General features: G+C 38.9%; 2 protein-coding genes across 3 annotated transcripts in view; one reads left to right on the top strand and one right to left on the bottom strand.

Moving 5' to 3' along the window:
* INSYN2B (inhibitory synaptic factor family member 2B) overlaps positions 1–24,717 on the bottom strand; it is a 30,623-nt gene extending 5,906 nt beyond the window's left edge. Inside the window, exons 1-3 of one of the 2 annotated variants that reach the window (XM_057378681.1) lie at positions 24,372–24,717; positions 2,450–4,587; positions 95–169 (exon numbers count right to left, since the gene is read on the bottom strand). In XM_057378681.1, coding sequence (XP_057234664.1) covers positions 95–169; positions 2,450–3,825 — 1,451 coding nt within the window. In that variant the 5' untranslated portion in view covers positions 3,826–4,587; positions 24,372–24,717. The remainder of the gene's footprint in view (positions 1–94; positions 170–2,449; positions 4,588–24,371) is intronic. The other variant, XM_057378680.1, reaches the window with a different exon arrangement.
* The window catches only part of DOCK2 (dedicator of cytokinesis 2), a 153,912-nt gene that overhangs the window by 70,907 nt on the left and 55,089 nt on the right, over positions 1–27,916 (top strand). The window contains exons 28-29 of the mRNA XM_057378678.1: positions 25,623–25,721; positions 26,843–26,937. Of these exons, the coding sequence (XP_057234661.1) occupies positions 25,623–25,721; positions 26,843–26,937 (194 nt within the window). The remainder of the gene's footprint in view (positions 1–25,622; positions 25,722–26,842; positions 26,938–27,916) is intronic.

Below are 27,916 nucleotides of genomic sequence, written 5' to 3'. Positions count from 1 at the left end.
TAGTCRTAATTGAGCCATTTTACAGAGCAAGGCACTGTTTGGTGCAATGGAGGGAGGCACAGGCGGGACAGAGCGGTGTGAGGGAGYGAGGTACCTGTAAATGATGCACGCCGTGTTCTGACAGGTGCTGCAGTTGTTCAGATCCTGCCCAGTGTGGTAGAAGTTACGCCTGGAACACACAGCAATTCATAGGAGGTGAATTTATTGACAGTAACAGAGTTCTGAGTCTTTTCTGAACAAAAGCCATTCTGTTCCCCACTTCTGTTACTGCTACTGAAAATTCTAGTTTCAAATTCTAAGCTGGAAGGCTTTTTCTTTTTAAAACCTCAAACCCTGTGAATGTTGTCTTGCACCTTTCCCACTTCATGCTGCTAAGGGTTCTGGTTGTTGGTTCTTGCATGAATACTTGTTATGAAAACACTTAGACCTGAGACTGCTTCTAGCAAACACACTTTCAAGTATTTGAAAGCCTGTRCATTTACTGAATCAGTCTGATCTCTGCCCTTACACTTTCCAGCCTTCCCTTTTCATATTTCCTTATTTGAGTACAACCCAGTCAGATTTTTTCTGCTGATGAGTTACAAATTTGGAGTGTTGAGAAAACAAGAAAARTGGCTTTTCATGCTTTACACCAACTAGAGCTGAAATATTTTTATAGTGGGGAGATCTGCATCAAAAACAGCTTGAGGCTGATGACTCTTATGTCCGGAGAAAGCGTAACACTTATATTTAACAACTTTTTATTTGAATTAGGGGAGATCGGTTGGTACCAAAATGATTTCCYGATTGTTTTAGTAAAAGTGGGAGTTCTTCATGTGAATTGTTGTGCTATCTATACAAGTGCTTGGARCAGTCAGTGTTACTGTGAGATGAATCTGCCAAGGTAGATTGAAGCTTCTCATTGAATCTGAGAGTGACACTTCCAGATATTTGACAAAACTTTTCTCTTCAGACATGTGCTAACTGAACAGAAATGGGTTATAAATATTGCTGGATARTCTGACTGTGCTTCATTGCAAATTAGTCTTTGCTATGGGCAGATTTGCAAACATAATCGAGACTTGTGCAGTCTCCCTTACAGCCCTGCACACAGRGGAGGAGTGGGTGTTCTTTTCTGTCATTTCCTAAGGAACCACAGTTGGGTGGTGGTTGGATGAAGATGACAATAGAGAAGTGATCGCTTAAGCTTGAGACATAGTTGGATCCCTGCCTCGAATCTTACTTCTTACCTGAACTCTTGTGGGTTGGTGTGTTATGGATGTTTTTTTGCCTTTTTGTTGTTAGTATCTCTRCAAGGATTTTGTCTGTTGTGTTTAGGCTATTAAAACTTGGTGCTAGAAAATCATATGCAACAACCCTCTGAGGGAGGGTAGCTGGAGCTGAATTGTATGGGGAAAATKTTCTATAGAATAAGAATTTATGTGGGCACAGTGGAAGCTAATGAAARCATTTTCATGCTAACAGCCAGATGGACATTAATGGCTAATGTTTCAGATAAAAACAGGAAATCTGTGTGAAGCCAAATCACATGCTAACCTGATTCATAGTATTTTAAATTTGTAATGAGTGTAAATTCTTATTTGGGTTTTGAGTTGGAGAGTTATTCAACAGAAATAAATTAATTCCAATTATTAACTTCTGTTATTCAACAGAATAAGTTAATGCCAGCTAAAATACCTGTGAAAAGGGAAAAAAAATCTGCAAAATAGATTTTATTCCCTTATTTCTGAGCTTTTCAAAGATAAATTGATTGAAGAATATACTACTTTACAACAAAACAACTTAAAAGTGTATCCTAGATGCAATTCCTACAAGTAAGAGATGCTGTTCATAGTTTGGAGAGCTCTGTTAGGACATTCTGAAACCTGTTTTGAGCACAGAAATATGTAAATCTCTATTTTATCTTTGTCCAATTGTTAGATGTTAGTTGCATTTATGGGGTTTTTTTTGTTTGTTTGTTTTTTATAATGCATAATAAGTGGCATGAATACTGCTGGCATCCTTGGCTCACTATCCCTGTGTCACCACACTGACAATAAACACAGGTCATGCATTYTTATGGGGGTGCAGAAGGGAGCCCYTCTGAAATCTGAGGTCTGAAGTGRKTTCTTGCTGACAGCCTTCACATACTCAATCCTTGGCTCTAATCTGCAAGTTTGGCACCCTGTGTGTATCTGACCTTGGCATGGTTTGAGCACCCTAAATCAAAACGGGAGTTGTTAAGCTGGGTCTTGCACTGGATTTAGTAAAGGCAGTGTCAGCTAAAGCCAAAACATGAAGGGACTTGCTTCTCTGCTGAGGCCCAAACACCACAGAAAGAGTATGATGTATTTTGCAGACTCATCTTTAAATATCAGACAAGCTGTGTTTYTCAGTAGCAAAGGTTAAAAGAATGCTAACATCTACTTTACACTTCTGATGAATTACTAATATTAAAAACGAACCATACCCTTCACTGAGGGCTCTGGATTTTTCCAGGTCTTGGATTACATTCAAAAGGACTTTAATCTTCTCCTGGTTCGACTGCAAGGATTCCTCTACAGACTGCAGCCTGCCTTGTAGGGCACAGAGTTCGCCATGTGCCAAGTGAATTTGATTTATTTCGCTAATCTCTTTGTTGCTTTGCGGGTTTGTTTCATTCCTTGGTGGATCAGACTTTATGTGAAATCCCTCTAAACAGCTGTTACACTGGGAAACATCTGACTGGGTGGAATTCTTCTCCATTTCAGTGTTACACGACAGACATGGTTTTGATGCATTGCTGCTGGTTGGTGACACTGCTGGGTGCTCGTCACTCGGTAGCGTCACACAGCTGGAATCTGGCTTGTGCTCTCCTGCCTGCTGACAGTCTCTGAGGAAACAAGGAGATGAGCTGTGATTTGATGGAGGTGACAATGGAGTTGTTTCCTTACTGCTGGCATCTCTGCTGGCTACAGGCGGCTCAGAATCCCCCTTCTCCTCTTCACGAGCAGCCGAGTGGGGATTGCATTCACTGCAGTTCGTAGAATTGCCTAGGCAAGGCTCTGCCCTTTCAGAATCAGATGACAGCGTGCTGTTTTCATGACTTTCGTTGCTGTTGATGGCAGTAGAAGAATGCAGTGAATTACGTGACACTGTGGTTGTGTCTGGTGCATCCAGGGAAACGTTTCTGTCTYGTGGAAAACTCACATGAATGTATTCAGGCACCTGTGTAGACGCGGTTGTCTTGTCTGACACTGAGAAATCATCCGAGTACCTCGGTCCATTGCTTTGTGCTTTGGATGGTCTTTGACCCAAGCCTGTCTCACTGTTCCTGCATCCATCCTCCAAGTGATTATTTATTCTTAAATAACAGAGTTCTGAAGACAGAATGTCTGGTTCACAAAGGTTGCCATTTACCTGGATAGAGTTTGCAGGCTCTGCTGGCATTTCTGTCAGTGATTTGCTTACTGTCAGCTTCTTCCTTTTAAAAACCGGGAAGTGTTTCCTGAGGCTGGGAGAAGTTTGTATGGCAATATTCCGAAGCCCCTTCTGAGCCCTTGGAAAAGTTGGAGATYGAGTTAGCAAAAAATTGTGATCCCTAAATATTTCTGTTTTTCCAGTTGTGAGTGCCGTGTCTCGGGCAGGATTAGCATCCAGCTCTGTCTTGGTGCTGACMCCATCATCCTTGAACCGAACTTGCTGGGATTTGGTCCTGCGGTGCTGGGGGTGTCTCATAAAATCCGCCGAGTCCAGGCTGTTCCTTTTCAGGAGCACTGGCCGCATTTTCATGTTTTGCTGGGCCATTGAATCACAATTTAAAGTCTGTAAGTAACGTGTTTCTTTGCGACCCATTTCATTTGTCATTTGACCTGTATTTTAATATTGTTCCTAAGATACAAATTAAYGCCTCACTCTTGGAGCTTATCATTCTTCTCCTTATTATGTTTATTTTCAACTGGTGTGTTCTGTTTAGGGATCTTCTTTCAAATTTAATTGCTGATTWGACCAAAAACTAAGATAAATTAAATACAAAATTTAAGGAAAGATTTCTTGTAGCTTGGGAATGCAGAAATTCTTTTGTCTGCTGCTAACATGGTCTTTGTAATACAAAATTGCAGCAGGATGTTACATTGAACTAATTTAAAGGTAAGGWTGAGTCTATGGCTTTCCTGGTGCTTCTTATTTGACAGCAGCTCTCCATTAGGAATTCAGCTTTTTGTTCTGATGGACCAATCACATATGTTTTATTTGCATGTTGTCTAAACAACAAGCATAATACCTTTGGGGGGCATTTTCATTTCTGATGCATAGTTTTACTGACAGAATATATCCATTAATACCAAACTGAATTGCTTTCCTTAAAGATAGTTTTTCTTCCTCAGCCATCTTTTTAATGTTCCAATTGAAAATAATCTTCCCAAATAGGTAAGCAAAATGTAACCACTTCTGACCAGGGAAAAATAGAGCATCCAGAGGGTTTCAATGAGAGAATTACTGATGTGTGGTTGTTACTGAAGTTGTTGCAAACACAAGGCAGATCATATCCAAGTGGTTGGTTCAGTTCTGTAAATAGGAGAGCGGTCCAGGCTGAATAGCCAGCAGAAGAASAATAGCAGAAAATGTTTCCTGAAAATAAAAAGACAACAGTTGTAGCTGAACAAACTGGCAAAACTGTCATTTTCTTCTGCTGTCTCCCAGTAACTTTCCATCGTCCCTGGTTCTGTAACTTTGGCAATGTGATACTTGTATACAAACTGAAAAGTGTTTTATAATTCTGGAGTGCCCAGAGGTTTTTTCATATCAAATGAAATGAATATGTTTTTACATACAACAGATACAAAATATCATAGGCCTGCATTTGGTCCCAAATGCAGATCTTAAAACTTCAATAGTCAGATCTGAAAATGGCTATTAGATCCTGTTATGGATGAAATATCCAAAACTGAATAATGCAAACATTGAGTTTCTGATTTGGAGGTTAGTCCAAGTTTGAAAAAACTCAGATTTTTAAAATTTTCCTTTTATTATTCACTTTAAAGTGTTCAGATTTGAGTACGACGCTTGGTCCAGGAAAAATAAATTTATTTTCCAGTGTCGTTTCTGAAGGTTCAGCCTTTTCTGGGGGGGTGAAATCCCTTTCTCAAGCCTTGTCAGTACAAAGCCTGAGTACACTCAGTTTGCAGGCAGGACACTGGCCTGTATTGCTGTGGTTTGCTACGTTTGTCCAGACACCAACCAGATTGAATGGCCACTAAATCTTAYATTTCTGAAAATCAGTTAGGCCAATGACACATTCACAATGATCATTACAAAGTGAATTCTCCTATCCCAAATATTCCAGAATAGTCTGAGCCCAGGTTCTGTATCTGCAGTGAGTAGGTGCTGCAGGAGGGATTTATGCAAAATCTTAGAAATATTCTATGGGATTTTTAATAAACCAACATCATTTACTTTTAGTGATTTTTTAAGGTTGCAGCTGAATTCCCAGCATAGAGGTAATTTACAATTAATCCTACTCCCTGTTAATTCACTGGTCACTTCATTATCCTCACTACTTCCATTAGCTCAGAACCCTTTATTTAAGCATTGCACAGATTTTATCGTATTTAATTTATAATAAATGATGAGATAGGTGCTGTGGGAAAGATCTTGTTACAGAATATAGCAAACTRTTATGTAGCATCATGTAACATTTAGGCACTGTAATATAATTTAAGCAAAGTAATAATGTGATATTACTCTATCATAAGGTTTTAGAAGAAAATGAGTGTTRGATTATTTCACTGCAGAGAGAAATGTCACAAAAGACATTGAGGAAATAAATATGTGAATTAATTCCAAATTTTACTTTTGTGATATGCATGAAACCATGGAAATCACTGCACTGATTGTGCACTGGAAACAAGGATCAGAGTAAACAAATCCAACAGTTCCTGCAAATAACATTCCAGTGCCAAGCTCTGAGTTCTCATATCATCCACTAATTACCAGAGACTCTTCAGTTTTGTTTGAGAATTTATCCAAATATTGCAGTAGCATTCTCCCCATCACAGCTGCTGTGCTTCAGGCAGATGGACTACTTTAAAAGTTATACTTGCCCAATTAAATTCCGAAAGAAGCTTTAGAAAGCTAATCCTTTGTGTTTTAAATAAAAGTTAAAAGCCCTTAAGGATTTTAKGAGAGCTCTCTCCTTTGGCTGTAGAGGCATGTGAGCTACATTCCTGCATTCTTAATTTGCAAATTGCTTTTTTAACTCTGTTGGTTTTTTGCTACCTTGGCATTCCATACTCTGGGTTTAATATGAATTATAATGAACATATTGGTGCTGTTGTTTATATTAAATCAAGCTGAAAGAAAAAAAAATATATAGCTAGGAATGTTCAAATATTTGGATTGAAAACCCAGACTAGTGAATTTCAAAGAGTTATAGGTGTCTGTGYTTGAGTTAACAAATCAGTGCAACATTGCCAATTACTAAGTTTAAATAACATTTTCCCCTGCCCAACATCTAATTCCTCATTCTTTCCTGGCACAGCCATTTAAAGGTCTTGTTTTGCTCATTATTTCACATTGAATAATTGACATTATTTCACATTGAAGTATGAAAAATTCTAAGGATCCATTTCATAGAAATGCTTTCAATGTATTAATTTAACTTATGTCACTTGCAAGAAAAAAGATTCAATCAGTCATAAATTTATGTCTTGTAGTAACAGTTTTAGTAGAAGAAATTTACTGGGGTTTAATGATCCATGGCTCTATGTCCTCTCACCCAGCTCTGCATCCTTTCCCTCCCCATCCCTTCCCTGGGCAGCTGCCCACCATCCCGAGGCAGTGCCCTGTGCCTTGGCTGCTTTGTTTGATGAACTCTGTGGGTTCGTTGAATAAGTGCCCCATGAGCTGCTGGATCGTTCATGTTCTTTTAAATGGTGCACATTTCATGCTCTTCTTTTCAGTCTTTTGAGTTATATTAATCTGACTGATGTTGTTATATTGTTTCTTTTAGGCTTGCCTGATAATTTCAAGAAATTCTTGATTTTTAAGGTCTCTGTGTGCTTTGCACATGTTTTTCTGAATGGCGGTAGTTACACTTCAGTGTGAACTTATCCTTGCTCCAGTGTAATTGTATCCCAGGATGTAATAAGTGAATTGCCTAGAAAACACTCAGGTGCAAAGCCTGTCCCCTCAAACAGGAGTGGAACTGTTTTTCCAACCTGGGGATTGTGGGTTTGTGTTCTTGGAATTGTACGCACAGCTCACTTAGACTACCAGGCAGTCCTACAACACATAGCTATAGGTATTTTTTTATATAATTATTCTCCTATCTTTCCTACCTCTGCCATCCCAATTTCTTCAAGAGAGTCAAACTTTTTTTTTTTTTTTTGGTTCATATTTCAGTTTAATGGTTGAAGCTGYGGGCAGAGAAGTGCAGCTGGTAAGGATAAATGGAGATTACAGGGAATTGCATGGAGTGAAAAACTGTGGAGCAAAGGACAAGTGGGGATTTTGGAAGAGTGCAGATGTGTGAGAGTGGTGGTTCTGCAGTTTGTGCCAAAAGTTACATATTTGACATGGTTTTCAAGCTCCTTCAGCTTCAGTTGGACACCTTAACTTTYCATTTGACAAGTTTGCTTAAAATAGAAATATTTTTCCTTATCCATAAAAGTGTGACATGTATTTCTAGAATTCTGGTTTTCTCTTATGCATGTTTTAAAACCAGCACTTCTTGAAACTAAATATTTGAACAGATTTTCTTCAATAAACCAAGTCATTAGATAAAAGGTTTGTTTTTTGTTTTTTTTTGTGGGGGCTTTCAACAGGAAGAGGATTAGTGTAATTTGCCTTCTACTTCTGAGCATCCACACTTTAAATTTCCCAATTCACTCCATGGCAGAGGRTTGGAACAAGGTGACCGTTAAGATCCMTTTCAACCCAAAATATTCTGATTCTGTGATAGCTGTAATAACTGTAAGATAACGTATTCAGACTCAGCAGTTTCCTRTCATGTCTGGTTTGTGATTTATCCTTTATAATACAGATTTTCTATGATGCAGATTTGATGGACATTTTCAGTTTAAAGAGGCAGCWTGATGTATTTAATTATGGTTTATRTTTGATAATGAGCTGTTTCCTAGGTGGGAGATCCTCAGTTTCTAAGAAATTTGTGTGACTCTCACTTTCCCCTCATGTTACAAATCTTCCCAGGATTCCTAAATCCCTGCTGGGATCAGAGGCTGCTCGTGGGGGCTGTTGTGAGCTGTGTCAGTGGCTACAAACAGAATTCTGCTTCTATGAAGGCTCACCCCTGTTTTTCAAAACAAATAATTAATATCTGAAATGCACATCTTTTTAGTTAACAAGTCTGAATTAAGGTTCTAAGTGCATTTGTTTGGACGTTGCTTTTCTTCCATTTCATTTTCTGTCTCCATCAGAAACTTCAGCAATAGCTGTTGGCCAAGCTGCTTAATTTAGTCATAACTCTTCTTTGCATAAAAGTCATGTTGGGTTTTTCCTGAAAATAATGAGAAATGTTGAGGATAAGTTTAGCTGTGCTTCTGAAATCCCTGGAGACTGCAGTGAAGCATACATCACCRGCTAGCATGAAGAGCCAGAGATGGATTTGAAACCATTGCAACTGGATGATGCTGAAAATTGCCTCCTTTTCCTGTCCTCCTTTCTTGTAGAGGGAAATAGATGGAAATGTGCTCAAAGTTCCAGAGGAACTGCATGCAAGGAGGCCTCTGAAGGGAATATTTTTAGATGAAAATGGGTGACAGATGCAGAGYCTATAAAGTAGAAACAATCCCCCAGAAGTGCAAATTTGCAGCTTGTTGTGATACACAGGAAAAAGCTGGCAGGGAACAGGAARGATGAAACTGCTGAGAGAGATTTTTAAATGGCCTCTGTGTACAGGGGCCTGYTGTTGATCACAACAAGGGTTCTTATTGCTTTGGGTCCCACAGAATAAAGCACAAAGCTGTTTATGAAGGTAAATGTGTTTATTACAAGAGATGGAATAATTTGTGTTACATTGTTTTGTACCTGCAGTTTTCTCCAGTGCACAGCTTGTCTTGTGTAATATTMTTCTATTTCTTACTCTAATTGGGCAGCACACAGAATATCTGTTTCTGTTGTTGTGCATGGCCACAGAGGATTTCTCTGGATGTTCCTGGATGTTCTCCCTTTTCCCCATAGCAGCGGTTTGGTAATGCTGAAGGAACTTCGAGCATTTGACAAAAAGGACSGAAGAAGGCACAAACTTTTTTACCAATCCTGTTAGCGGGTTTTGTAAGCCAATTCCAGGTGGGATCAGGGTGACCAGAAAAGAGGATCTAACTCAGATAAGGAATGCAGTGTAGGATGAAAGCTTCTGTCCTCAGAAAGGGAACATTTCAGTGATGGAAGAGATTATAGGATTTTTTCTCTGATTAATTTTATAGCAAGATTTAAAAATTACTTCAGGTTGGTGAGACTGAGTAGAGAAGATGCTGTGATATTTACTGCGGCAGAAAATGGACTTAGCTAAGCAAGTTTTAGGGATGAAAACTGAGTGTGGTTTGCCTATAATTTGATTGAAATGATGCAATGCCATTCCACATGAAGTGCTGAAGATGCACTAAAAGATAAAACCAWGATGATCTTATTTCTGAAATAACTTTCAGAACTATGGTACTTGAAATTCCTTCAGTCTACTTTAATAAAAATAAAAGTTCTTTTCCTTTGAAAAGATGATATATTCCATTTGCTCTTTCAGAAAAAAAGAAGGCTTCATGGATTAGAAAACATTTTTATCTCAGTATTTCTTCTGGGGCATACTCTGGAAATTGTTCATGCAAGGTTTAGTGTCAGGAGGCAAAATACAACTCTTTATTCACTTAAGAGGGAAATATTTCAGACACATATTTATATATAGACACAAGTTGGATTTTTTTTCAGTATTAGTTTGCAAAGATRAGTGTACTTAAAACTGAGAAATTTCTCTTGAAGAACTGCTTGAATGCCTACAGGGAGATGGAAGTTATCCAACGTGACAGGCTGGTGAGCTGGAAAGTTTCCAAATAGCTGGTTCAGAGCACAAAATTTCAGCACTCTTCCTCGTATAAATCTTATCAGTTGAAAAAAATACTGCTAAGTACTTGATGTTTGTATCAAAGTATGCACACACTTTACACTTTAGATTATTGTGGGTTTATATTCGGGCTTAATAAAATGTTAACAGAGCTMTATGTAGATCTGTAGGTCACCTGTGCATAGGCAGGTTTGCACCTTGTGCTGCTTTGCAGGCCTCTGCATTTGGTTAGAGACAGATTTGTTCATAAAAATGACCTTTTGAACTTTCTCTTTTGTTGTCAATTATAATGGTTATGCCTGTTAAAACAGCCAAATTTAATATTTTTTCCCAAGTAGCAAACTGAAAAGCTGCATTTTTACGGTTCCTGCGTGACAGTTTGCCATTGCCCAGCRCCTTCCTCCTGTTGAGACACTGCTGCAGGGAAAATCATTCAGAACCAGTATAAAGTCCTTGCTAGAAACTGTGACTTCAACACTTGAGTTCATTTCATCATTACAGTGTTTATTTAATTCTAAAAACCAAGTTTTGAGTGTAATTGCTGCAGCACCTTAGCTTCCAGTTGGTTTCTGGGATTTTTTTTACAATTAATTTACCACTTCAGATCAAGAATGACATGRCAAAGCTGAGCCCAAAAGTATTTAGCAGTCTGCTGTGCTGCAGCTGTGTGTGATGCCTCGTAAGCACTGCGTGTTCAGTTATGATCCTTCAGAATTTCCATAACTTTTTTTGCCACTTCAGTATGTGGGAGTATTCAGAAAATGTAAGGAGTCAACTGTTACTCTCACTTSTATCACAGACCTGGGTGTGTTGGGGAGCAGGGAGAGAGGAAACCATGCCAAGCTCTGTCTGAAATACATTGTCCCATGGCTTCTGTTTCCTATAGAATTATTGTCACATTGCTTCTGTTTCCTATGGAATTATCGTCACATGGCTTCTGATTCCTATAGAATTATTGTCACATGGCTTCTGTTTCCTATGGAATTATTGTCACATGGCTTCTGTTTCCTATGGAAGTTCTGGAACCTCTGTGGAAAGATTGTGCCAGATCTCACTGAGGTAACAGGGCTGGAATTTAAAATTGCATCTTGAGTCTTTTTTACCTGTATTCCTCCAGGCCAGAGAATGACATTGGGAATGCAAGTAACTGAATATTTCATCCTTCAGAGATGTGTTTTGTGTACTCAGCTGAATATACCTGGCTGTGCCTCTTCCCTGGTTTTGGAAACATTTTTGGCATGTGGGAATTGAATTTTGGCTGCTCAGAGTGGGTTACCAGCAATTGGCTGACAGGAGCTGCAGGACAGACTGGAATTGTGTTTATTGGCTTTGGCAGGGTGTCTGCAGAGACTGACACTTCCCACAGGCTCCAGCTCCTGCTGCAAAAAGCTACAGGTGCAGGAGGAATGGAGGCTGGGAGGCAAGGAGTGGGGATTGCTCGAGAGGACTCTGATCAGTGGTGAGCAGGGCTGTTTTCAGGGTCAGAGGAAGCTTTTCTCAGGCTGTATCACTCTGCAGTGGAGTCTGCTCATCAGTCTGATGCCTTGGCATGTCTCCTCTTTGAATGTTTGCARAATGGAGCTGTGATATCATTGGCAAAAAGATTGGGATTTCAGGTTCTTCTCTGTTTCATTCTGTCCTCACCCCACCAGGAGCCAGAATTATCCATTCAGGAGGGGACTGGTGACGAGTAGAGCAAGAGGAAAATCTCTCTTTCTTTTGACTCTCTGCTGTAATTAATTTTGTATAAAAATACGCCAGCCTGCTGATCTTGGAGAGTTCAGTGACGTGTATTTTGAGGGGTTACAACGAAATAGATGAGAATTTATCTTTAAATGATAAGAAATCTTTGCACATGTGTGTTCTCTTCTTCTGACTTTGCAGTTGCAAGTTTTAGTTTTGTTTCAAAACACCAATAGTGAAGGCATTAAGGAAATTCAAAGTTCAGAYTTATGAGACTTACAAGTATTTGGTAAGAACCTAACCCTTAGTGTCATGACTGTCTATTTAAMAACTCAGCTGCTTCATGTTGCAAATAAATAATGGAAAGGGAGAGCACAGGTATGTTTTATTTGTGTCTGGTCTGCTGTGCAATATTTATCTTTAAATCCATGAGGAAGGCAGCAGGTTTATTCTCTTTTATGAACATTGTAAAGGTAGTTTTTTAAGTTGTGCTTTAAGTCTGGTTCACCAACTTACCCATAATTCTCTGTGACTTTATTCTGTCATTTTATACACCACTTCTGCCCTGTATATTTTAACACTCTGCATTTTAATGTTGTTTGTGAGGTGCACAGATTATCATGCAGGGCAGRTGCCTTTAAAAATGACATGTAGCATCATTATTGCCTTTTCTAAAGGTAGAGAGAACTTGCTTTTGAAATACCTTGCTTTTTGKGAGGGGAGGATTTGAAAGGATCCCACTTCAGTTAATTATTTATAGCCTGAAAGATAATGCAACTTTRCAATTGCTCTCCAAGCTTTGCACCCCTCCCCATGTTTAGGAACAGCAGGAAAATGAAACTTTCTCTGCAGCTCTCTTTGACAGAGACACCCATTCTAAATTACAGCATTATTACCATGTGTAACATTATTYTATATTATTAAAATATTTATGGCTAGATACTGGTTTTTCTTCAAAGCAATAGAATTAAAAATCAGTCAAAACTTGTCCCAGTGGGGTAAGACAAGCAACTGGCTAATTTGTTCTTCACACTTTATTCAAATAATATTCTTTTATTTTTGCTTTTTTTTTTGGTGGTTACTGCTGGCTTGGGACAGATTAGGAAAGCAAAAATTGTCTCAGTACTAACAGGTACTGAGGAATGTAGGAATACGGAGCCTTCAAAAAAGTGCAAGCAACTTTTTCTCTTGATATATAAAAGAAAATGTGTGTTTCTTCTTTCTCCAAAGCTTGTTTAGTTTCTCATGAAGGTGGAAATGGTCTGAGTTGCAAAGGAACTGGACACTTGGCTGGAACTCAAATACCCTTGACATCTAAAGGGCTTAGGGTGACATGTTAAAAACCCCTCAAAGCTTGAAGGATTAATTTACAGTTTTTCTCCCAACTTTGTAACTGTTTCTGTATATTCAGCTCATAATCCTGATAATATTTGCTATTTTTCAATATTAAAGAAATACTGATGTAAATAATTTCTTAAATATCTAAATTCTCAATGTGGAGAAATTGAGACTCTGAGGTTTTATTGTTGGAGATGCCACAATGCTCCCAAGTTAAGGACTGAGATTCAGGAGCTAGGGGGGTCTTTGGCACATAACTGCCTATAGAAACAGAGGATCAAGTAAATTCTGGGCAGCGTGGTGTCTTAGGAGGATGAAATCATGCATGTAGTAAGRTAATTAATATGATATTTGAAAGGAATTAAATACCATGGCAGAAAAACTGAGATGATGATACTTTTCTATGTTGGAATGGGGAGAGAGATCTCGTAACACACTGAAGTTTCATATAAGATATATTTATCTCCTGCTGGGCCATTTAGAATCAGATGGATTTTGTGTCTAGTCTGTCCTGGGACATGTCCAAAGAGCAGAGGTGCTATCATGGTTTAAAAAAATTAATCACAAAAATGTAGATAAACATTTCACTCTCCTCTTGGGAAAGGCAACGCTTAACTTTGTTGAGTTTTTGAGATGGCACCACAGAGGGATGGAGGTGACCCTTTRATGGTCACTAAARKAAAGATGAAATTCTCTGGATAYTCCAAGGGTTCTGAACCTTKCTGGAGAAATTAACACTTTCYCTGGGCACCAGAAGCACCTGYCCCAGTGATGTCAAGGGCAAAACAAAAAGCTGTTTGTTCCCTTGCCTTTTCCCATTTCAGGTATTTCATCATTTCTGTGCCTTATAACTGATTTTATAACTTATATAAATCCAAATTCTATTTTTAGCTTACAAAGTTATATTTAGATAGTCAGAGAAGTTAATTATTGATGATATGTCCAATAAACCTGCAGTGTCCTGAGTGGTGTKGCACCTGCTTTTCACTCAGTGTTGGGGTTTTTGTTACTCAGTCTTAACTGAGATTGGCAGCTTGAAGAAGTCCAGAAGTTATGTTTGGGAACTGCAGTAAGCCTAACCAAAAAGCTGCATGGAAATAAGTGTCTCAGGAAATTTTTGTATGCTCAAATTTTTTTTCCGCAACTGAGACCAATTAATTTCRAAGAGGACAGGAGATAGAAGACAARRCAACATTCTTACAAATTAATAGAATGTCTCATATGTTTTGAAATATGGRAAGTCCTTAGAAAGTAATGTGTAAGTTAATTGCATAAGCAAATGCATATTCCCTTAAAATCACTTTCCCTGTACTTTCTGATCCTCTACTAAGCATAAAAATGCAGAATGGCCTGAGTATTTGAGTATTTTACATTATTGTATTATCTCTAGTTGGAGAAGAAAAGATCAATCTCTGAAGTAGTTACATAATGTGGGATATGGCCTGCCCTGTCTTAGGAACAAAGATGACCTTTCTTCTTTTTTGTATCCCCAGGATGATCTCCTGAGGCCTGTTAGTGAAATATCAGCAATTTTATAGAAGTTACTTCCTTCCTTCATTATTCCATATAAGCACTGTGTTGCCATAATGGCCCTGCAATGAGGTTATTTTCAGAAAATTGTACTGTTTTTTGTTTTAAAGAATAATTTCATTGTAAAAGGTCTCCTTGGGAATAGCTTCAGGTTTAATTTGGGTAAGTAGCAGTGTGCTTCAAGCAAAATACTGAAATCTGTTCCTGTGTTATCAAGAAGGCAGGWAAAGCAGGAAGCATGTAGGTGTGATTGTGTCTCATTTCAGACATCGCTGGACATGCAGTTTTTCCAGTGTTTTCCAGAAAAAGTTAAACAAGAAACCAAATTAGTTCCTTGTCACAAAGCTGATTGAGGYAGGCAACCTAGAACCTGTCAGAGAGGCTTGGGTTAGTGTTATCAAACAGTGTGTTAGCTGCCTAAAATTGTGTGTGTTTCAGGTTTTTATTGGTTAGTTGGTTTGTTTTTCTTGTAAAATTAAAAAAAAATAACAACTACACTCTTTCAGAAAAATTGATAGGACCCACAGAAATGTTGCCATGTGTAATCTGTCAAGATTGCTTTGTTATTCCCCTAAGTCCAGAAAAAGTTATGAGGCAGGAATGTCTAACTGGCAGCCTGAGGGCATGTGTATCCTTGTATAACAGGAATCGACCTAGTTCAGCGGGAACATCCTTTCCTTTTTTAAAAAAAAAAAGTTTCATATGTTGATAGAGATGTTTGTAATCCTGGTGTCACTTGTTTTGTGAAGAGCTTCCAGAAAATCACAGYGTTCTCAGAGCTATTTCTGTTGTGATAATTAAGATTCCTGTTAGCAGACTAACAAGGTTTATTTTTATCCCCTTTGCATGTCCCTGGGAGATTCCCCAGGTTTGCACATCAGGCTGTTTGCCCTTCAGCCTGTCTGGAAAGGCTGGGGTGCCCAAACCTGTGAGGAACAGCCCTGGTGCAGGGCTCAGAGCCAACAGCAGGGGAATGAATTTGAACAAGGGCTGTGTTTGGGTTTCTGCTGACAGGGGCCAGCCACTGCCCCCATCCTGCACATCCACATTCTCCAGTTGCTTTACCACCAAAGAACCTGTTCTCACACACTGCTGAGAAATCCTGGACTGTATTCTCCAATCCAGCAGAGTGTGAGTTCTTTTTCTCTTTTCTCCCAAATCCCTGTGACTCCATTACTGGTTTCCAGTTTTCATGCTTGGATGCTCTGTTCTTCCAGAGCATCTGTGCCTTGAGCTGCACAACCTGCTAGGGCCGACCTAATGTCCTGGAACTCTCTAATTGCAGCACAGGCAGTTAGACTTTYATGATCATCTGCAAGGGGTAAGGCAGCTCCACTACTGTTCCTGTGTTTCAAATTTCCTCCTTCTCTACTGCCTTATTCAGTCAGCATCAACATATGAAAAATATTGGTTCACCTCTTATTTGGTTGTAACCTTTCATATATATATATTATGTACATATATTTAAATTATTCATAATTATTTGCTAAAATATTATTTAAATATTATTATGTTTGTTGTAATTAGCAATCTTGGAGGTCAAGATCTTGTAGCAAGGAGAGATTCAGTAAAAATGCACTTTTACCTTATGTGACTACAGTGCCATTTGAAAACAGATAAATGCCTTGGTCTACTAGTAAATGCTTTATTTTTATATTTTCTAAAWATAAGAAATTCTGTCAGAAAGGCATCTTTCTTTTAAGGGAAATATTTAAGAATACTCTACATTACTGGATTCCTGGCACTGAGCTCTGCGGTCTAGGAGGTCCTGTTTAAGATATAAAATATCAGCAGCTTCCTTTAAAATAAAAACTGAGCAGAACAAGTTACTTTTCTTTTTCTTCTTAATAAACATGCCTTGAAAACTGATAATAATCTAAATGGAAAATTTGATTTCAGTCCCTCCAGCTTCCCAGACTCCTGCCTTAATATTATAATGTTGTGGCCATAGCTGGGAGAGTTCTTGACCAGGAACCACACAATAGATCACAAGATCCAGGTTGTAATCCTAGGATCCTAGGAAGTTGTAATGGAACATTCAGCACAGTTGGTTTATGTTAACTTATATGGGGAAATAATATGTTTATAAAACATACCATATTGATATCATTAAGATATAATTAAAATAAAGCTCTTAAAATATCTTGGTAGTTCTTTTGAATGTGTGATAGTACAGCAGTGACCAAATRCTTGTTCTGTCCTTCAGTTCAATGGAACAAAAAGAAAAAAAATTACCTGCTTCACAACAGGTCCTTTTGTGTCGTTTCAGWGGAGGGGTATAACACAGGTGACTCTGCCAACCATGATCTAATAAGTTTTTATGAACAGCTTCAGTAGTATAGTCCTGAAACTGCTATTAAACCCAATGGCACTAATATAGAAAATATAGTGGAGGTGTAGGTTGTAATAGCTCTAATCATAACCTTTTCTGTATGTGTTGCTAGATATGTACTGATGCTCCCACACACTCTGTATTGCAGTGACTAATCATAAAAATAACAGACTGTAAGACTGTTCAGGAGATGCAAACTCTAAATATCAGAGCCATAACAAATTCTATTTCTCGGGCCCTCTCATTGATCAAGTTTGTTTTTATATGGGTGTGATTCTGTTTTTGTTTATTTCCTGCTAAGCTTGCAATTCTCTAACATGTTTCTACACTCGTTATTTCTGTTTGCCCTGCTCAGGAGAAGKTGTTGGCACCCTGGCTTCTTAGCAAGACAATCTATTTGAATGAAACCCTAGTTTAGTCATGAGGAAAAAYAAATCTCTGCAAATAGCCTTGAATATTTTGGCAGTAAAGCAACACAAAGACGTGTCTTTTTGGCACATAGTTGTCATCCTCAGAAGGAGTTCAGACGGTCAGATGATGCGGCACCACAAAATATTTTGATMATTTTGTTTGTGAAATTGCTTAAAACTGTTTGAAGCCCAATTTGTGTTTGGGAAGACCTGTTGTACCACAGTGCTGTTACATCAACACTCACCTGTTTTTCTGAGGATGGTTTATATTTGGGGTTTTTTTGGAGGGAGCAAGTTTTAATTTCAGAATAAGGATATGATTTGTTGTCAGAGGGATTTAATGCCAGGGGAACAGAGGTTCCACCTTTTACCATCCCAGTGTGTTTTCAAAGCAGACAGGAACAGGAGTTCAGTCCTGTCCCATTGTGATTTTAGGATTTGGAGGTTCCTCATTGAGCAACCAAGGAACAGTCATGCCCCTGATGGAGCCTAAGGCAGGGCAGGCTGGAATTCCATGGGCGTTTCTTTTCATTGGCAAAACTGCTGTCCCAGCTTCACACAGCAGCCCTAGAGGTCCAGTTTAGCAGCTCCCCAAGCACATACAATTTCAGAACTGTTGAGCACAAACAAAGCTGGCTCCCCAAACACTGTGGTCAAGAGCAGTGATTTCTTTACAAATAAATTCCAAGCATTTGCTAAATGTCACATTTGTATTATGAAAAATGAGCTCCTGTAGAAATTCTCAGCAGTTTTCTTTAATAACTTGAGCTGTGCACCAGAGTGGACATTGCTTTGTCTCCCTTGTCAGGAGAGTTCTGTATATTTGTATGGTGACACACACACCCTAACTGTGTGGTTAGGTGGTTGTTCATCTCCTGTATTAACRACTTTACCTTTTACAGGCTTTTGACTGGTTTTTCTTTTATTCATTTATGAAAAAAACAGGAGCTAAAATAATCCCTGCTGTAGTTATTCAAAGAAATTTCAACTCTCATCTTCATTCTACTTTTTTTTTTTTTTTGTATATCTATAATAAATCCAGCTCTGGGGCTGGTGCTAAGTTATTAAAGGAGTATTCCTTATTCTGCYAGAGCCCAGGGATATTGTGTTAGAATCTCCCTAAAAAAGACAGAGATTAGCATATGCACAAATAATTGATGCAGACAGTGTTATTTGGGAAATTCCTATTTATATATTATCCTAGTATCAAGATTCTTCATTTCTGTTACATTATAATTGAAATTAAATCAACTGGGACATTCCTTAGAATCCCACACCTAAGGAGGATGAATATTTGGCTGTAGGTTGTGGAATACCCAGTAGCAGGATACTCTGTAATTTTGGAGTTTCAGCCTTTCATCTTTTATGTGTTTTCACAGCATTTTCTTTCACTGAGAATTTCCTATGCTTTCCATTAAACAACTTGCCCAAGATTCAATATGAAAAGTTCTCTGTTTTAGAAAGATTTGGGGTTTTGCTATGAACATTTGTTTTTAGCCAGTTACTCTACTCACCAGACTCCAARATTTTTTTCAAGCTTAAAAGTGGAGCGCAGTATTACATGACAATGAAAAACATAATAAAAACTTCTACTGGATATCATTTAAATATGAAAAATATTTCTGATACAAATTAAAGCAGTTCTAACAGTTGCTAGTTGCTATTAATCAATTCTAGACAAACATTGTTGGTAGATTTGTTAGTGTAACGGATGTGAGTTGTTGGGAAATAATTTTATTGGGTCCTATTTTCTTTGTAAGATCAACTTAAAAGTAAAAGGAAAGTTTCTGGAGTGAAATGACTTTCAGCAGTTTTAAAGAACTATTGAGATAAAGCTTTGTTTTAGCCATTTACAAATATATTGTATTAGTCTCATCTCTTATCAAGTCATTGAAATTTAATTTAATTTTTCTGTCTTCAGTAAGTGCAACTGAAAAAGAACAAAATCAAATAGAGTGATTTAGTTCTGGGAATACAGGAGGTGGCTGTGTTTAGTTTTAAGGAAGTGAATCATCATGCAAGACATTYGTCTTCACATTGTGGAAATTGAAACTACCTGGCTTAGCAAAGAAAGATATTACTGCACTTTGAAGAGCTTGGATTGCTCAGTTGTGCCCTTTTGGGCCCGAGGGTTGCTGTCCCTTGCAGCTGCTGGGTTCTGCTCTGCAGWGCCTGGTGCAATCCTGGCTGGGTCAGTTCCTGGGTAAGGATTGCACCTCTGGCTCCTTTCCTCAGCCACTGCACCACTTCCTGCAAGTTCCCAAGTTTGTTTCCAGTCCTTTTAAATGGAAGAGATTAACCAATCTCTGTAACAGTAAATAAACCATGGGTGGCATTTTTAATCTTATTCTTTGCCTGCATTTTGTGTGTAGCTCCACGGTTTCCATAAAATCCCGTGCACCACCACTGCCATGGGAATGAGTGCACTCAGCAGGACCAGCCACGTTCTGATTTCTTGCCTGTTTAGTGACATCAGAGCAGTGCACAGCACTTGGAATGAGAAATTAGAGATGAGCAATCACCCCCGGGATCCTGGGGCTTCTCAGTGCACATCTCATGCACCAGGGCAGGAGGTTCCAGGCTGAAAGAGGCTCAGGTGATTGTGGGGTGGCAATGAGTGGGCTGCAGAGGAGGAGAGAAGAAACTGCACACATCCCTGAGGGGCAAAGATTGAAGATTTCATCTGATAGAGCAGAGCTGAAATCAGGAGTGTGACAGCAGTGCTTCAGGGAGGAGGTGAAGCAGTATTTTTTTTTTTTTTTTTCATTCCTTTTGTAACTGTGCTCTGGACAAGTTAGTTCCGTTTCCAAGCAATGATTGCTCCTTCCAAATCACAGTACCGTGGAATCATCACAGGATTTTCTGAGTTGGAAGGCACTCACTAAGATCATTGAGTTCAACTCTTTAGTGAATGGCCCTTGCAGGTATTAAACCACAACCTGGGCATTATCAGAACCCAGCTGAGMACCTCAGAGGCCTCTGACCTCATGTCGATTGATTTTATCCATAATTTATTTGTAAATACACCKTGAAGATGAATACAAAGTTAGTATTACAGGAAAAGTAGTAAATTACACAACTGTGTTTGAACACAGACTTTAGCAGAAGTTAAATCAATTACAGTGGCATGTTTATATCAACCAGAGAGAGCAGCAGAAATTCTGGAGTGGATTTGTTGCACAAAACTAGCCAAACAACAAAACCTAGCAGCAGCAAAAACATTGCAGAGAATGTAATATCTACTTTTTTGAATATTGCTGGAAATACAGCACAAAGTTAAAAATATAGCCCCCTAAAAAATAGACAGCAAAGGATACACTCTGTGAAAATCAAGCTACTTTTATATCCTTCCCTGAACCATCATTCTGATGCTTTTATCTGTATATAGAAGCATCTTAAATGAAATAATACTGAACTTTTTTTGTTTGTCTAACTTCAAACATATCCTAAAGTCACACAGAGCAGCTGCTGTTACTCTCTCATTGTGTTACAAAATTATTCTGTATTATTCCACCTGGCGGCCTGCTGCTTTTATATTTGTACATCCKTTTAGGTAAATCTTACAATTGTAAAGAAAATGGTAGAACAAGCCTCGACAGCCCAGCATGTTTTCAGTCAGAAATCCTGGGCTGTCTGAGATGGAGGAGCAGGATGCTGTTCAGTCAGCTATAAAACACAAGCAGACAGAGCCAATGAACTATATGAATGTATAAATGGAAAATTAAAACTCCAACCTACTAAGGGCAGATGAATGTTACTGTAAATGAATTATTTGTACAATGTGCTCATTGGAAGCTCCAAGTCTGTGTGGATTGGGAGCTATTTCCCATTTCACACGTGATGAATACTCGAGGTTGTTGCATAGCAGCCTGTCCTAATGTTTATGTATTTGTGCCTTTACAGCTAGAAACAGTACATTTTAGGGCTKCACATGCATTGGCAGGGACATCTATTTCTGGAGAGAAACAGAACTACTGCAATTCACTTAGCAATTCACTTGAAATTCTCCTTATTTTTCCTTTCAGACTGGTATTRTTTAGTGTTTGCATAATATGATCAAGATGTTCATTTCAAACTCTACATATGCCACAGTTCTCAGGGTTTAATGGGTTTTTCTGAGCCACTGTGGCTTTCAGCTGTTGTGGTTCTTTGTGGCATCACTGGGCATCTTCCATGCTTGTAATCTTTTTGCTCTTTAGCTCATGACACTGAACAGCTGTGATRACTCAATGATTCTGTGAAGACAGTATTTTTTGGAGACTTCCTCAATAATAGGCTATTGGTACAATGTAAATATTGATGATTTTTAACACCTGATTCAAATAGTTGATTGGTTAGTTTTCCTTTAATAACACTCAAGATAAACGTATTTATCTCTTTTCCCACAGAAACTTTTTTGTACTTGTTTCTCAGAAAAAAAAAAAAAAAAGAGAAAAAAAAAAAAAACACCAAGAAAGCAGAGAGAACTGTTTGGCCCATAGAAATTCTTGGTCACTCTCTTTATGTACATCAGGTTTATAGTTGCTGCTTCCAGCCTATGATGAATTTTGAAACTTCTGATTTATTTTAAGAGTGTGTTCAGAATTAAATGTAATCTATGATTGCTGCAAATACCACCAAAATGTTGGATCGTTTGGGTAACTTTCTTTGCCCAATACAGAAAAATGTGTGTTAATCCAACATAAACCACCAGCAGTGAGTGTGGGGTCACAGGGTGTGAGGGTGGTGCAGAGTTCCCTCACCTCACACTGGTTGTGAGTGTAAAATGATCCTGTCCATGTGGTTGTGTGTTTACACTCAGGCTCTGTGCTGGTAAAGTGCTCTCTTAATGAGGGTAAATGCTACTTAAGTGCCTACATTAAATAAATATCCTCCTGAGTCCTTCCACAAGTGCATCTGCATGAGGATTGTCTACCCTGCAGCCACTGAAACACTTCTACTAGACTAGATCAGAATGCAGCTCCATTCCATGTTATTTCTGTTGTTTTTCCAGTGCATTTGCCTCATCCTTGCGCTGCTGCTCTATTTGAAGTTACTACGGCAACCTGTCACCATCTGCTATTATAAAGTGTGCTGGGGTTTTGTTGCTAGGTGTTGAAGTTTGTCATCTTACTCATATGATGCTGATGTTCCTCAGCTGTTTCTTTTCCTGTGCATGTTGCATCTCCAGCTGATCTGCACTTTCACAGCCGTGCAAGAGATTCCACATCCTACTGCTTGACCTTAGGGCGTCCTGTTKGTTTTACAGGCTGAGTCTGGGATTCCTTTTGATGTACTTTGTATGCACCCAACCAAAACAGCATTTCTTTTACCTCACCCACTATTTAACAGTGTTTATACTAAAGCCAGCACTTGAGTTCATTTAAATAAGATATTAATTATTGGGGAAGGGGGGGGGGGGGGGGGGGGTTTCAAATGGACAGAGTTTGAACGTTTCCTGAGACAATTTCTCCTCTGTTTTATTTTTATTTGACAACCTACTTACTCATCTTCCTGCTCCTGACAGAATTGCAGTATTCATATTATCAATTTCCTTATTTCTTTACATTTTTTTAATCTGTCAGAAAATTGGATAATTAAAAATGTAGAATTCAATGCTGTTTCTGTTCTRGGTTATTTTGTATATGTAAGGAAATTAAATGTATTTAAGTTGGAAAACATTTCATTAGATCTCTTAATAGTCATGCAGAGTTGTTTCTAGGGTTTTTTTCTGCTCATATTGTCTCAGTAGTCAAGTGTTTACTTTGTAACATTTATTTTTTATACAGTTGACCTAGTTCTAATCAATGCTTTCTGCTGTAAGTCACAGGCAAAATYCTAACGAGCCAAAGCACAGCTGAAATGACTTGCTAGCATTCTACCTGAACTTCACCTTGACTGCCACAACCTCTTTTATACTCCTCAATCCCTTATGTGCAGTATTTGACTGAATGAAATAAGTTTTTTAATGGGCTGCTGTGTGATTCTGATTTTCCTCTGCCCATCCCGTGAACACACAGTCTGTGTCCAGGTTAAGAGCTGGCTCTTGTGCACAGCTCTGTATCCACAAGCAGTTCATGCTCTTTGCCCGTTCCAGTAAGAGGCACTCAAACCCCAGAGGAGAATTTCAGTGGCTACAGAGAGATATTTCAGGTTTGATCCCAGCTGGGTAGAGCCCTGTGTTATCCTCGAGTTCTGCCAGTGAGAGCGGCAGTGCTGGGGGTGCAGGGGCACTTCAGAGATCCGAGGCTGCCTCTGAGAAGTGAAGATTTATTGCTGCCATTTGGGGATTAGGAAGGAGGGGCAAGATTTAAACCTATAAAGATGCTAGCAGATGATTTCTGATAGTTGAGATTGCTGGCAAGAAAATGATTAAAGATCAAACAGTCTTTGTATTTTCCTGCTTTACAGTTACATGGAAAGGATGGAGGAAGTTTTTGTAGCAAACCAYGATTACTGACACCTTTTCTATCATCATTCAGCCCATCTGATGTGAATTTGACAGGTTTGGTGTGARGTCCTGGCCAGCAAGATGTGATCTTTGCTTATGCCACTTTTCAAAGCGTATCATCTGTTAATTTTAAWATCACCATACACAGTCACTAAGGCATTTGTACTGTACCCTAATCACAGACATAGCCAGACACATTTTTTGAAGTTGGTTTTAACAAAAGAAATAACCTTCTTAAAGTCATTATGCCCTTAAGCATCATAATACATCTATTCAATGCTTGTGAAGAAATGCTGCTTATTTCAAGCAGTGATTATTTAACTTAAGTCTAGAAAAGCATTCAGTGGTGAATGCTTAACTACTAAAMATACGAGCWGCTTTTCGTGTCAATTCTCTAACTTCTGTCGGTAATCTTTTTTCCAAATCAAGACATGAGAAGAAAACCCCCACACAATTTCAGTACYGAATCCTTTGCAATTCATTATTCCTTTCAGCTATGCATTTAACACCACAGCAAAGATTCGTCTGCTCCAGAACTGTAAAAGTGAAGTACTACTGCAGGAAAGCTAGCATTTCTTTTTAGAAGAGCATCAGACCCGAGAACACACGATTTCTTACCTGAAAGCTTTTGGTTTRCCTGCAGAAAATGAGTCTTCTTAGCCTTAAAAGTAGGCAAGGCTCTCACTAGCACTAAGGTTACTCCAAAAGAAGGTACGATAGCTCCTTTAGGTTGTAATTTCACTGTTTGTATGCAAGAAGTGTGCCGGCTCTGCTCACGTAGGAATAAATAAATAAAGCCCCGGCAGCACGAAGCGAGCAGCAGCTCGTGGAGGGATGTACCAGACCTCTAGTGGTCACAGGCAGCAGCTGAGCAGGGACCGTTCCCTCCTCCGGAATGGGGACAAAATGGTTGGGTGCGACAGAAAGGAGCCCGGGATGTGCCCGAGGGACAGAGAGAGCCCGGGAGGAGCGGGATGTGAGCGGCACCACTGCACATCCCCGGCAGGGACTGCCCTCCCTGAGCCAGGACACTGCGAGCATCCCAAACAATCGGAAAAATTATTCTGCATGCTCATCAGTTTTGTTGTTAAAATAAAATCTAGGCATTGAAAGTAGACTCGCTTTTAAGAATGAAAACTTCAGCAAATTAAAAGGAATTGCTAAGGAGGAATCTTCGCAGTCTGAAAGGAAAACTGCAGATCATTAAACTCACTGCTATTGCTCGGGAAATAATACAATTTTTGGTAACTTACAGTGAAAACTCAGAACTCGAAATCATGTGATCTCTTTCAACATTTTGACTTTAGGAACTGAGAAAGATAAAGCATTTCCTTCTGAGGAAGTTTGGAAGTTTTGAGATATGAAGGTCATAGCGTTCTATAGACGCTTGAGAGTTCAGTAACAGCTGCTTAAACACCTGCAGAATGTAAAAAATAGCATTTCTTGCACTATTTCTTCCTGTGAGTAATCAAATTATTAGAATTTTTTTATTCTAACATATCCTCTTTCTATGAATTCCTAATGGACGAATCCCAGGGAACACCACGTGCTTTTTAGGAGTCTTAATGTGATATTGAGTTGCACTTTATACATGAAGTTTTCTTGTCACAGTGTGTGTTTCCATGTGGTGCCTCATTAATGATGCAGCTTCCTCACAAGAGCCTGTCCCTTGCCAAGGCAGCTTTTGAATAATCCTTTTGGAGTTCTTAGTATGTTTCTTTCATCTAGGCTTGCAAAAGCTTGAATATTATTTATTTTTACATACATAAAGGGATTTATCAGGCATTTTGGGTACTTCAGCTTCAGAAAGAATACAATCCAATATTTTAAGTAATCCACATGTGTCGATTCTGTCTGGTTTGCTTTCAGAGTCAYTTTGTGGCGTGCATGACAGCGATCCTAAACCAGATGAACGACCAGCATTATTCAGTGTACATTGAAACTTTTCAGACAAGTTCAGAACTAGTGGTGAGTACTAAGTAATCATGGAATTGATTGTTCTARGTATTTGAGTTATTGCAAAAAATCAGTGGTATTGTTTTGGGGTTTCTTGTCTGATTCTTCCCAGAATAAATTCTGTTTCTGCACATTTTTTGCCCCTGTGTTATTGCATTTCCTCCCCCTCCTGCTGGTGACACTGTTCAACACTGTAATCAGAAATTTGGAAAGGCACAAAGGTCTCTGTTGATCGTGACACCAAGGTGGTGATGTAACAATCCAGAATAAGTAATGGGATCTTTGTGCTGTACTCTTCTGAGGAAGGGACAAAAAACAGAATAAACCCACAACAAAAGAGTGGCAAAGCTTATCCTCAGCTGGTTGAACATTCCCTCCCCACTTCACACAKGGTGATCCTTTTCCACTCTCATTTTCACTCTTCAGCCTACTGGCRCAGATCACATTGGAAGCCAAGTGCAGTAAATGCCCTGTTCTTGTAGTGCATCCTTTAATGCCAGGTTTTTCTGGCACACTTTAGTGGCAGTTCAGGTACATTGTGGCATGTGYCAGAAGGTTTCCAGAGTCCTGTGTCTGTCCTTTTACACTCCTGCTATAGCTCTTGGGTAAGTCAGGGTAGTGGCAATGGTTGTTATTGCACCATCTACATTTATTCCATTGAGGCAATATTTAAACTTGTCAAGAGCTGTCCACTTTCCTTTGTTTCTTGAAGTCAGAGTGGTGCCATAGTTAAAATGGTAAACGTGGACTAATGGACTAAAATGAAAACCCTGGCGCTTTCAAATCTATTCATTTCATTAGGCATAGTGAAACTGTTTTCCTAATTCACAAAAAAATTCRACTTTACTCCAAAGTACTACAACTTTTTCCTTCCATTCATTTATGCCTTCTATCTTCATAAGAGCCCTGCATAATGAGTTCGATGCAATGGCTTTTAGCTGCCATTTGGAGTCTGAAACTGTTGTTCTACAGGACTTTGGCTCCAGTCTTAGGTTTATAATATCACCAGGAATGCTTCTCTTGACTTCGCTGGGAGCAAAGTGGATCCCTCCATCTCAGCTCCTTGATCACAGCAGAAACACCTCAAAGTGTGTGCTACACAGCCCCTGACTGACTGCATTTTGTTGTTCCAGGACTTCTTGATGGAAACATTCATAATGTTCAAAGATCTCATTGGGAAGAACGTTTACCCTTCGGACTGGATGGCCATGAGCATGGTGCAGAACAGGTGAGGAGGGGCTCTGGGTGCATGTGGAGAGTGACTGCTTTCATACCTTACAGAAAGGTTTTCTGTGCAGTGTTGGATTATTCTACCCCTCCCATTTGAATGAATGAAAAGGTTCTTTGAGTTGGGTTGTAGTGGTTTTTTTTTGTTTGTTTGTTTGTTTTTTGTTTTTTGCATTCCATGATTCAAAAGGGAAGATTATGTTGTAGTGGTGGTTCTGGTCAGGTGTACAAACCTCACTTTATCACTCATGGATGCTAATGAACATGCAGAGGGATCCCTGGCCCCTCTTCTGAGGTGGGCAGGTACAGATGTGCTGTACACATGTACACATCCATTCAGGTAACATTTTGTTCATTACAGTAGTTTCATCCATCTTATTTTTCTGTCTGAGCAAGTCTTTGGCCTATAAGGTAAAATCTAACTCCTTGCACTTCCTTATGTTGCTGCTGCAGTGATTGAAATCAGTTTTAATGTAGCAGAGATTACTAAAAAAATTATCAGTTTAGTACTAAACTGCCTACAATCATCTGGCACATGTAAGGACATCAAACATTTCATATGTAGATAAGAAACTGTGTTTCTTATTCTAGAAAATGCTGTTAACATCTGCATTATCCACAAGTATGGGATTATTGTAGTCTATGAGCGTGAGAAGTGTCTGTCCTTGTTCAAAGAATGTCCTTGGGGCTTGGGGCTTCACCTGATGGTGTCTCCATTTCCTCAGGTGCTGACAGTAAAAATTGGTTTTGGGGATTGTACATGGTTCATATGTCCCCTAATGACTCTCAACTGTGTGGACAAGTTGTTCCAGGCAGATTTTGTTGCTCTAAGCTTTATCCCATGTAGAGATGTAAGTCAGCATTAAAAAAAATATTGTTTAGAAKCTACTTAATAGCTCTCCTGTAAACACTCTGCTTACCTAAAATGACTTGGCACTGTTTGTACTCCTTGATTATGTTGCTGTWCTCTGGAATGCATA

The sequence above is a fragment of the Malurus melanocephalus genome, unplaced genomic scaffold (genome assembly GCF_030028575.1).
Source record: "Malurus melanocephalus ecotype Western Australia unplaced genomic scaffold, MMel_1.1 scaffold_370, whole genome shotgun sequence".
Classification (NCBI taxonomy): Eukaryota; Metazoa; Chordata; class Aves; order Passeriformes; family Maluridae; genus Malurus; species Malurus melanocephalus.
This window is presented reverse-complemented; position numbering and strand designations above follow the sequence as displayed.